This window comes from Littorina saxatilis, linkage group LG11, assembly GCF_037325665.1.
Source record: "Littorina saxatilis isolate snail1 linkage group LG11, US_GU_Lsax_2.0, whole genome shotgun sequence".
In the NCBI taxonomy this organism is placed as follows: domain Eukaryota; kingdom Metazoa; phylum Mollusca; class Gastropoda; order Littorinimorpha; family Littorinidae; genus Littorina; species Littorina saxatilis.
The window spans coordinates 5,827,722-5,839,064 of record NC_090255.1 but is presented as its reverse complement, the minus strand read 5'-3'; the positions used below and the strand labels follow the sequence as shown (position 1 = coordinate 5,839,064).

Below are 11,343 nucleotides of genomic sequence, written 5' to 3'. Positions count from 1 at the left end.
TGTAATGCTGAGAGAGAGAGAGAGAGAGAGAGAGAGAGAGAGAGAGAGAGAGAGAGAGAGAGAGAGAGAGAGAGAGAGAGAGAGAGAGAGAGAGAGAGAGAGAGAGAGAGAGAGAGAGAGAGAGAGAGAGAGAGAGAGAGAGAGAGAGAGAGAGAGAGAGAGAGAGAGAGAGAGAGAGAGAGAGAGAGAGAGAGAGAGAGAGAGGGGTATGGAGGGAGAGAGTAAGTAAGACAACTGACCTGAAACCGGTTTCTTGTCATGACTGAACTGAAGACTGGTATGCGGTACAGCACCTTCTGGGACCAGTACAGTTCGATAGCAGGCAGCTTTACAATTCCCATCAGCAGCATAAGTGCCAGGAACTTTTTCATCTCAGCAGCGTCGACAGGCTCCCATTTGTTGGCTCTCGAAAACTCAGGCAAGTTTAAATGGGCCTCCAGGAATTGATGTGCGTACAGGTTTGTCTGAATGACAAGATGATTCATAAGATCATCATCAAAAAAAAGCTCCATGTAATCTGCCGGTCCAAAGTTGTCAACATTACACTTTATCCCAGGGTTGGCAGTAAAAGTAATGTCTGCATTTGGTGGTCGTGCATCGGCAACTTTCCATTCACTGATCAGGTCCAATTGCCGAGCACCACGCCCCATTCCTCCGCCACGCCCCCTCGAACTCGAGCTTTGCCGTTGTCCTGAGCCTCTACCCCTACCACGACCACGCACGACAGGAGGGGATGCAGGACTTGTGCTTGGATTAGCATGGTCGGAAAGTTCGGCAGCATCAGACTCAGAGTCACTCTCTGTTTCCATTTCAAAGTTCGGGTCATCTTCGTCTTCATCACCCTCAACCTCCGACAAAAGAGGGTGGTGTTGGTTGCTGTCCGTTTCATCGTCATCGGAATCGCTTTCATCTAGTCCTCCGAAGTCGTCATCGCCACTATCATTGTCGTTCAACACTTCTTGCAGAGCTTCTAGCGCACTGTATCGCTTGAAGACAGGCCTACGAGTGGAAGTCCCACTCTTGTCCGCCATCTGGAATACCATTATGAAATGCAATACCAAAGTCAGGCCTTCGTTGAAGATTACTTGACTAAAATCTCAACAAAATTTGTTGGAAATTGAGAGCGTGACAGTGCCGCCTCAACTTTCACAATAAGCCGGATATGACGTCATCAAAGACATTTATTAAAAAAAACATTTTTTTAAAACGTCTGGGAATATCATACATAGGAACTCTCATGTGAAGTTTTATGAAAATCGGTTCAGTAGTTCTCTCTGAATCGCTCTACAAACACACACACACACGCACAGACGCTCGTCGCGATATAACCTTTGTGGTTGAAAACGACGTTAAACACCAAATAAAGAAAGAACGCACAGACGCACATACACCAGACCCTCATTTCGATTCCCGGTCAATGTTAAAACATTTAGTCAAAACTTGACTAAATGTAAAAAGGAGGGAGTCTTAAAATGAAGGTAAATGTGCAGATGTTATGAACAGAAAATCTTAAATGCAAGGTCTTAAAATGGGGGCCTGAAAAGGGGGAGGGGAGTCTACTCTAGTACCTCAGATCACAATTAGCTGAGATCACTAGTAGCTGAGCGGGTTTTCAAAATTACTTTCTGATTTAATGTTGCTGTACAATGAGGGCAAGCATGTGGCTATTCTCTGGTATATGTCACCATGCGCCTGTTTAAACTCCCTGAGATTTCATGAAATATCACTTTTTTGTGCAAAACTTGCTGTACAATGAGGGCAGGCATGTGGCTTTTCTCCTGTATGTGTTACCATGTGGGTCTTCAAAGCTGATTTCTTTGCAAAACTTGCTGTACAATGAGGGCAGGCATGTGGCTTTTCTCCTGTATGTGTTACCATGTGGGTCTTCAAAGCTGATTTCTTAGCAAAACTTGCTGTACAATGAGGGCAGGCATGTGGCTTTTCTCCTGTATGTGTTACCATGTGGGTCTTCAAAGCTGATTTCTTAGCAAAACTTGCTGTACAATGAGGGCAGGCATGTGGCTTTTCGATTGTATGCATTACCATGCTCTTCTCTGTCACAGCTGCTGAACTGCCTGTCTCGGTCACAGCTGGGAATGGCTCTGTCTTGACTTCAACTGCTGAACTGCTTGTCTCGGTCACAGCTGGGAATGGCTCTGTCTTGACTTCAGCTGTTGGTGCTAAAACAAGAAATGCACAAATGTTTTTAATTCTCCCCTTCATTGCCAGAAATTTGACCAGGCTCAATCATACTGTAGTCATGTTGGGTAGAAGTGTGCACAGTTTCAAAGGCAAAACTTTAGGTCAAAAATATATATGAGTTAAACTTAATCAAGTCTACCAAGTGAACTGCACTAAGAATCACAGATTACCCAAAACACTACATTACATACTTGCCACTGATAAACATTAAAGCCCCACTTCGCCTCAAAAGAGGTTTACAGAACGACGACATCTTTCACTAAAACAGCTCTACTAACCTTTTGGGACACACTCACAATAGCATTCAACAACATTAAATGACACTTACAGATCACTTGAATTGCTATTACTCGTAAACCACATACCAGTTCTCGTGGTTTATTCAACCCCCGAGCCATCAGGGCCTCGTGTGACCCATTTTTTCAAACATGATCAATTTAGTTGTTTGCGCTTTCAATCCTACCCTATATCTGCAAAAGCATGTTATTGTGCACCTCTGAATCTAAAATACAATTCTAGCACAACGTTATAACAAGCGCCCTAGATCAAATGACTGATGGTGACATAAAAAAAACCCAGATTGGACCCCTCTTCAAAGAAACTGTAGCGGTTCGAACATTTGTATGCTTTAGCAATGGTAAGATGCAGCACATTTGATGTGATAGTTGCCCTGTCGCGGAAATACATTTGTATGCACGCAATTTCAGGGATGAAAACTGAAGGAAAAAAAAAAACTGAAAAAAAAAATTCGAAGGCGCGTAGCGCCAAGTTTCGCAGGCGCAAAGCGCCAAGACTTCTAGGGGGGTCCGGGGGCATGCTCCCCCGGAAATTTTTTTTTTCAAGGGTGCAATTTGGTGCAATCTGGGGCTATCTGAGCCTTAAAATTGGATTCAAACATGGCCCCAAAATACATACAAAATGAAGCAATCTGGTGCTCATTTGAAAGCAAATCTACTTCTTTTTCAGGCATTAAAAAGGGATTACAACAAGCTGGTATTGTCATGAAATATATATATATATATATATAGAATTTTATATCACTTTCAGACTACTAGGGGGGGGTCCAGGGGCATGCTGCCCCGGGGAAAAAAATGTCAGTGGGTGCAAAATAAAGAGAGAGAGAGAGAGAGAGAGAGAGAGAGAGAGAGAGAGAGAGAGAGAGAGAGAGAGAGACAATGACAATGACAATGACAATGACAATTCTTTATTTAACGAGGGTAGTAGATTAAGCAGTGGTCTGCTTTTTTACATCCAGCCCTCGCCCTAAAGAGGGACTAACTACAAAAATGAAATAAAAATACAAGATAAAAAAAATAGAAAATAGAAAACTAAAATTCTACATTTTAACAGATAACTAAAATGAAAACACATTATACATATGTACACAAAATGCATTGCATTGAGGTAAATTGCGAGTTGATTGATGTGAATTAAGTGGTATAGTGCAGCTTGCACTTTCTCAACATCATGCTCTAATCCATACATTACATTTTAAAGAAAATCAATCAACAAGCAAGACATTGCTAAGATCATCACACATCCAAATACATGTAGTGGTTTGTTTGTTAGTCCCTTCATTCGAAAAGGGTTTGTGTACATTATACCAATAAAGAGGAGAGGGGCATGTTTAATACAAAAATTGAATACCATTTAAGACAAATATCCTTTACTTTGACTTCATTACATAAGACAAATATCTGCTTTTAAAACTATCAGTGCTGGTAGTTTGCCTCAGGAATGTTGGAAGAGAGTTCCAGAGACTGCTACCTGAATACACTAAACTGGACTTAAACAGGTCAATCCGAGGAACAGGAGTGTTTAATCTCATAAATTGACGTGAATTCCTCATGGTAAATTTTGTACGTAAAGTGATAGTTGCCCTGTCGCGGAGAGAGAGAGAGAGAGAGAGAGAGAGAGAGAGAGAGAGAGAGAGAGAGAGAGAGAGAGAGAGAGAGAGAGAGAGAGAGAGAGAGAGAGAGAGAGAGAGAGAGAGAGAGAGAGAGAGAGAGAGAGAGAGAGAGAGTGTCAACAATCTACGACACGACTGCCAACTAGTCTTGGCCCGCTCAAAAAACAATGACCGAGACTTTCAGTAATTCCGGCCTGACCATACTTAATGCTTTTTCCGCAACACACGCACTTCACCACGCCTTCCTCGTCCAATTTTCGGATAACGTCCCCAACTCGAACATCATCGATGTGCTTGTCCATCCAATCCCATCGGAATTTGTTCTTGGAGCATGAATCGGGAAGTCGATCCTTGTCACGTTGGAGAACTTTCGCGCTCGCCATTTTGTTTGAGAAGGATGAGACTGTTCGTCTTTAAACAGAAACCGTATCGTAAAAAAACCGGAATCGCACAAATAAATCGGATGGCCCATTGAAACTAATCGGAAAAGTCGGAAAAAACGGAGAATTTACATCCCTGAATCTACTGAGGCACAGGAACACACAGTATGAAATGGTTGAAATCTCAGTCGATCAGCATTTAAAAAAAGCCAAGGTTGTATTGTTTTTGGTAGCCCACTTCCCCGTTATCAATTCAAATTCGCCCGCGTCTGGTGGGTTAAGGGTGGAGATTTTTCTGGTCTCCCAGGTTAACTAATGTGCAGACCTGCTAGTGCCTTACCCCCTTTGTGTGTACACGCAAGCACTAGACAAAGTGGGCACGGCACAAATTCTCTAATCCATGTCAGAGTTCAGTGGGTTATAGAAACACGAAAATACTCAGCATATTTTCTCTGAAAGCGGCATTTGGCTGCCTAATTGGCGGGGTAATAACAGTCATACACGTAAAACTCCACTCATGCAAAAACACAGGTGTACATGGGAGTTTCAGACCATGAACGCTGAAGATAAAGAAGAAGATTGTTCTTTCCAATAACATGTAAAATTTACGTTACAACTTTTCCAATTTTGTTGTTGATGGGTAGTATATTAGTATATATTTTAACAGTTATTCACCTTGTCATCTTTTTCTGCTTCAGATTCTGAGTTATGGGCTGTCACTCCCATGTAAACTCATGTTTGTACATGTGGACTTGACATGTATGACTGTTGTTTTTCTACTTTCCATTTAAGCTGACATATATCCGTTTTATTTATTTTTTTTTTTTTTCATAATTTAAAAGCAATTGCACTGAAGAAACCAAAAGATAATCATAACAATAATATTGTCGGTAAGTACTGGAGTCACATGCATACATGTCAACCTATATGACACACTTGCCATAGTAAAAGCATCATCACACCATAAAACAGGACTAAAAACCATAAGAAATCGTAGTTCGAGTGTTCCATGTACCGTATTTTCCGGGTTATAAGGCGCTACAGCGCATAAGGCGCACCCCCTTCTTTTTAAACAAAATTGTAATCCAGTCACCCATTGGACGCAGGGGGCCGATAGGGCGCACCAAAATTAAAAAAGTATACCGGTAACAAACGGTCGAAGAATGAAAATAAGCCGCACATCAAAGGAAGAATACAGAGTGGAAATATGTGTGCTCTGTGTGTGCGGCGAGATCAAAGGCAGGTCCATTGTGATAGCTGGGTTGCCTTGTTTAGACACTGACCTTCTTCCCAGGGGTCAATGACCCAGTTTTTACTATGAGAGGTGGTTCCCCTGTCATAGATCTGAGAGAGGAAACACTTCCTGCACCGGGGTCAGTGACCGAGTTTAACCTATGGGGCGGTCTTTTTGATGTCTTGAGAGAAAACTTGGCCAGGGTAGTACCTATAGTAGCTGAAACATGCATTATCACAAGTTGTTTGACTGGTACTCAGGCGGTCTCTTTGATTTTTTTCGTATTTCATACACGGATTAGGCGCTTCGTTATACAAGACGCAGGGGTCAAACTCGAGGAAAAAAGTCGCGCCTTATGACCCGGAAAGTACGGTAAATGATTGCGTGGTCGCACACACAGCATCAAGTTGGCTCTTTGTAGTTCGCTGGGCTATAGTAAACAACATGGCTGATGGTGGTATAAGTCTTGATACGGCTGTGCACTGTCGGTTAGACGTTATTGTGTAGTCAACTAGACGTGGTGTCCAAACAAACAAACAAAAATGATGGAAATGTCAATGTGGACATTTAAGAGTGTGCTTTGTTGTAGTCCATGGTGCAAGTCCTCGCCTTGGTCATCATGGCAGGGGCGACTTATGTCATGGCAGCAGGTGTCACTGTTCAGTTTTATCTGCAAAAATGCAGTGAGAGTGTCTGGTGCCAGCTTTGGAGTCTGGAAACATTTTTTTTGTGCAAAGGTCAGTGAAGTGGTTCGCCACTGTTGTTGGCAGATTATGATCGGCGAGAAACTTCCAGAACAAAATTTCCGACTTTGAAGTGACAGAAGATGTAGAGGGGACCGGCACAACGAAAGTGTACATTCAGAGGAACATGCTGCTTGCTCTTCTTCACGGCTTTCTTGTGGCCTTCAGTTTGGAAATGGCGCCCCAAATCAAATTTTCCAGACGCAGTAACTTTCACAGACTTTACGCACGGAATACAATAGGCATAACCGTGCCCTTCCCTTCTGGTGAAGCCTTGATGAATCCTTTGAATTGTCTCCCCCTCCCACTCCACTAAATATCTCCCATGGTATACCTTGGGTTTCTTCTTTGGCGGACCTGAACTTGCTGTAGATGCCATTTTTGAGCGCCTGTGACTCATCAGCATTTCAGTTATCTCCCTTGTTATATTAGACAGTTGAACCTAAAAGTGATCCATTTGAGAATCATGTGGAATGCAGATCCGAAAACGAATGCAAACGGACTCGCAGAAACATAACTTTAATGCTATTTTGGTGGTGTTTGGTCCTGTCTTATGGTGTGAAGAGGCTCTTACATGTACTATGGTAAGTGTGTGATAGAGGTTAACATGTATTAAATAATGCGATATTGAGAGGGGAAAACGTAAGATTTTTGCAAGTTTGAGAAAAAAATGTAAGATTGTGGTCTTACGACGTACAACTGGAAAAAACGTAAGACTTAAGTGCAAAGGGTTGACATGTATGCACATGACTGATGTGAAAGAGTTGATTGGCTAATGGCAATGCGCTTAAAACTGTTTTTCTGCTAACTTTTTCAGAGAGCGTATTCTTCCGTCCTTCAATGCCACAGCGAGGCTGTGCGCCTTCTTTCGATTTGAAATTATTGTTCTCATCCTCGGTGTAAGTGACATGTAGCTTAGCTATCAAACTTAGGGGCGCTTGTCGTAGGACATGCACTCATACCGTCTTGCATACGCACCCAGGTCACACACTTACTGCTTGGCATTGTGTCCATCTCATCAGAGGCTGCAGGCGGCTCTTCAACATCGTACTCCACCTTCACCACCACAGTAGACGGCCGCTTCCTCTTCATCGTGATATGTTAGCTGGTTGTCTGTATACCTGGTGGACATATTCACACAAGCTATGTTTTATCACAACTGATTTTTGTTTGTTTCCATGTTAATGATTTATGTCAGGGTTTAACCTGGGAGAAAAAGGCAATGGGACATTTGTCCCCCTCAACCGAAGGGACATAGTCGAAGGCAAGATGCGACAAAGAGGCCTGTACGCGTTTTGACCAAAGATGCAGAATGGTGCAATATGGTTCCATCTGAGAATTAGCCGCTATATCGTGTTATCTCTCTTATCTCTGTGTGTGTGTGTGTGTGTGTGCGTGTGTGTACATTTGGTGGCGCAGTGGTACGTAATCTCAATGCGCCCTTTGATGCACTGACGGAAATTGTGATGGGACATTTTCAGATTTAATGCGCCAATGGCGCGGGGCGCACTAGTAAATGAAACCCTGTATGTAATGTATTTTGTTGATTAATACTGCTTTTAAAGTTTTAGCATTGGGACTTGTGATTCAAGCTGCTTGGTTTGGGGACACATTCAATGATGGCCGTCTTGGAATCGGTGACTTGTGAGCTTTGTTGTGGCAATCTTTGATCATTCTGGTAGAAACCACCCAAACGCGTTGGTATACACGCTTTGCATTAAAAAGAAGAGAGCAAAATAAATAAAGGTTAGTTAACACTTTGTACCCCACCTACGTATGTTGACCAAGCTTATCTAAGCCGAGACCAGCTGTGCTGTAGTAGAAGCTAACAGTCTGAGCGGATATATGCGTACCTGGTCAGATAGAGCCATATGAGCGGATACGGATATATCCGTACCTGGGAGACAATGAGTTAAGAAGGTAAAAATGTTAGAAAGGTAAAAAAATTCAGAAATTAAAAAAAAAAAAACCACTCTCGACTTCACGATACACTGTCCGAAGAGCTATCCACCATGCCCTACTCTGATACATACTTTACACTCAAACTCAGAGCAAGCAAAACAAGTCGCGTAAGCCGAAAATACAACATTTAGTCTTTCTTTATTTATTTGGTGTTTAACGTCGTTTTCAACCACGAAGGTTATATCGCAACGAGGGAAAGGGGGGAGATGGGATAGGGGAAAGGGGGGAGATGAGATGGGATAGAGCCACTTGTTAAGTGTTTCTTGTTCACAAAAGCACTAATCAAAAAATTGCTCCAGGGGCTTGCAACGTAGTACAATATATGACCTTACTGGGAGAATGCAAGTTTCCAGTACAAAGGACTAAACATTTCTTACATACTGCTTGACTAAAATCTTTACAAACATTGACTATATTCTATACAAGAACCACTTAACAAGGGTAAAAGGAGAAACAGAATCCGTTAGTCGCCTCTTACGACATGCGGGGTGCAGAGAAATAAGGATGTGGAAAAGAAGACTTTTGGTAAGTGAAATAAAGGTGATGGATCCAGTCAGGTAGAAATAAGACAACAAGAAAAGAATTAGAAAACTGCAGGGAATAGTAGGGAGAGTTTTCTTGGAAGGAAATATAGGTGAAAGGACTGGTAAGGCAGAAATAAGACAAAAGAAGAGAAGTAAAGGGGTGGGGTAGCTCTGTTTAAACGCTCCCGCCGCGTGAAGGCGACCCCATGGGAGCAACATTTAGTCAAGCTCAGTCGAACTCACAGAATGAAACTGAACGCAAAGCATTTTTTTCCGCAAGACCGTACACTCGTTGCATCGTCTGTCCACCGCTCGTGGCAAAGGCAATGAAAGTAACAATACAGAAAAGCGCGGTAGCGGTTGCGCTGAGGAGGATAGCCCGCTTTTCTATATCTCTATTCTTTTTAACTCTCTGAACGTGTTTTTAATCCAAACATATCATATCTATATGTTTTTGGAATCAGGAACGGACAAGGAATAAGATGAAATTGTTTTTAAATCGATTTCGGAAATTTAATTTTAATCATAATTCTTATATTTTAAATTTTCAGAGCTTGTTTTTAATCCGAATATAAGATAATTATATGGGTTTTTTTAATCAGAAAATGATGAAGAATAGGATAAACGTAATTTTGGATCGTTTTATAAAAAAAATTTTAATTACAATTTTCAGATTTTTGATGACCAAAGTCATAATTAAATTTTAAGCCTCCAAGCTGAAATGCAATACCAAAGTCCGGCCTTCGTCGAAGATTGCTTGGCCAAAATTTCAATCAATTTGATTGAAAAATGAGGGTGTGACAGTGCCGCCTCAACTTTTACAAAATGCCGGATATGACGTTATCAAAGACATTTATCGAAAAAATGAAAAAAACGTCTGGGGGAATCATACCCAGGAACTCTCATGAAAAATGTCATAAAGATCGGTCCATTAGTCTACTCTGAATCGCTCTACACACACACCACGAGCCTCGTCTCGATTCCCCCCTCTATGTTAAAACATTTAGTCAAAACTTGACTAAATGTAAAAAGGGATATTTATTCTGAAAGCTACTGGTGAGTGACATTTTTTTTAGCTGTGGCTGGCAGCCATTACGGAGCCCCCCTGGCTCGGAGACTGGCACTCTCCACAAGCCACCTATATTTTTTTTTAGGTCCAATGAGTCGTTCAATAAGATTTCCTTAAAAAATTCAATTCTAAGAATTTGGTTTTTGATTTATTGGAAAAAGATTAATGGAGATGATCAGTTTTAGACTCAGAATAAACAGGCACAATGGCCTAGTGGTAAGACGCCGGCCTCCGAAGTGGAAGGTCATGGGTTCGAATCCCGGCCGCGTCTGGTGGGTTAAGGGTGGAGATTTTTCCGATCTCCCAGCTCAACTTATGTGCAGACCTGCAGCCTTATCCCCTTTTGTGTGTACAAGCAAGCACAAGACCAAGTGCGCACAGGAAAGATCATGTAATCCATGTCGGAGTTTGGTGGGTTATAGAAAGTTAGAAACACAAAAATACCCAGCTTTCCTCCGAAAGCAGGTATGGCTGCCTAAGTGGCAGGGTAATAACGGTCATACACGTAAAAATCCACTCATGCAAAAACACGAGTGTACATGGGAGTTTCAGTCCACAAACGCAAAAGAAGAAAAAGAAGAAGACTCAGAAAGACTTGTATTTCCATAACAGTGCGATCCCTAACCAGCGACTGACTGAATAGCAAGAGATGCGGTTTAATACAGTTAGACAATGAATTTAACATTACCTGGGTAACTCAACTCAAAAATGGTAATTTTGAACTTTAGCGTGTTAAATTTTACGCTAAAGTTCAAGATTACCCAAAAATGTTACTCCCCCCCCCCCCTCCCACCAAAACACACACACAAACCAACAACAAATCAACATACACACAGCATGGAAGTTGAAACTCGGAAGAGAAGATACCAGTCACGAACAGATCGAGTTTCACCTGTGACTGTGTGGTGAAAGCCGAGCTTTACATGGATAATACGGTTGACAGGACGGTACGCACAAAACACATAACAAATTTAAACACGCACTGCGGCCGGGGTAAACCCAGCCGCCTTGCGCTTGCTACATTAACTTCACATAACGCTGAGCTCCCCGGGGGAAGCTAGGCTCAATGCCTCTAACGGACTCACCGTTTGAGGCTGGGAACGTCTTCAAGACGGTCGTAGTAGCGATGTTCTCTCGTCTGTGTTCAGGTCGAATCTGTACATATTTTAATGGTTGATGGTGTGTGTGTTGGTGACTTTAAGTCTCCGTGTGTGTGAATGAGTGTATGTGCGCCTTGAGTCGCCTGTTGGTGAGATATGTGCGCGTTATAAATATTCGTATTATTATTATTATTATCTGCCCTCTCTCACCCGCCACTGC

The 11,343-nt window shown here is 42.2% G+C and overlaps 1 protein-coding gene across 1 annotated transcript in view; it reads right to left on the bottom strand.

Moving 5' to 3' along the window:
- The window catches only part of LOC138979620 (piggyBac transposable element-derived protein 4-like), an 18,536-nt gene extending 7,193 nt beyond the window's left edge, over nucleotides 1-11,343 (bottom strand). The window contains exons 1-4 of the mRNA XM_070352338.1: nucleotides 11,109-11,343; nucleotides 7,464-7,589; nucleotides 2,044-2,180; nucleotides 240-1,031 (exon numbers count right to left, since the gene is read on the bottom strand). Of these exons, the coding sequence (XP_070208439.1) occupies nucleotides 240-1,031; nucleotides 2,044-2,180; nucleotides 7,464-7,560 (1,026 nt within the window). The 5' untranslated portion in view covers nucleotides 7,561-7,589; nucleotides 11,109-11,343. The remainder of the gene's footprint in view (nucleotides 1-239; nucleotides 1,032-2,043; nucleotides 2,181-7,463; nucleotides 7,590-11,108) is intronic.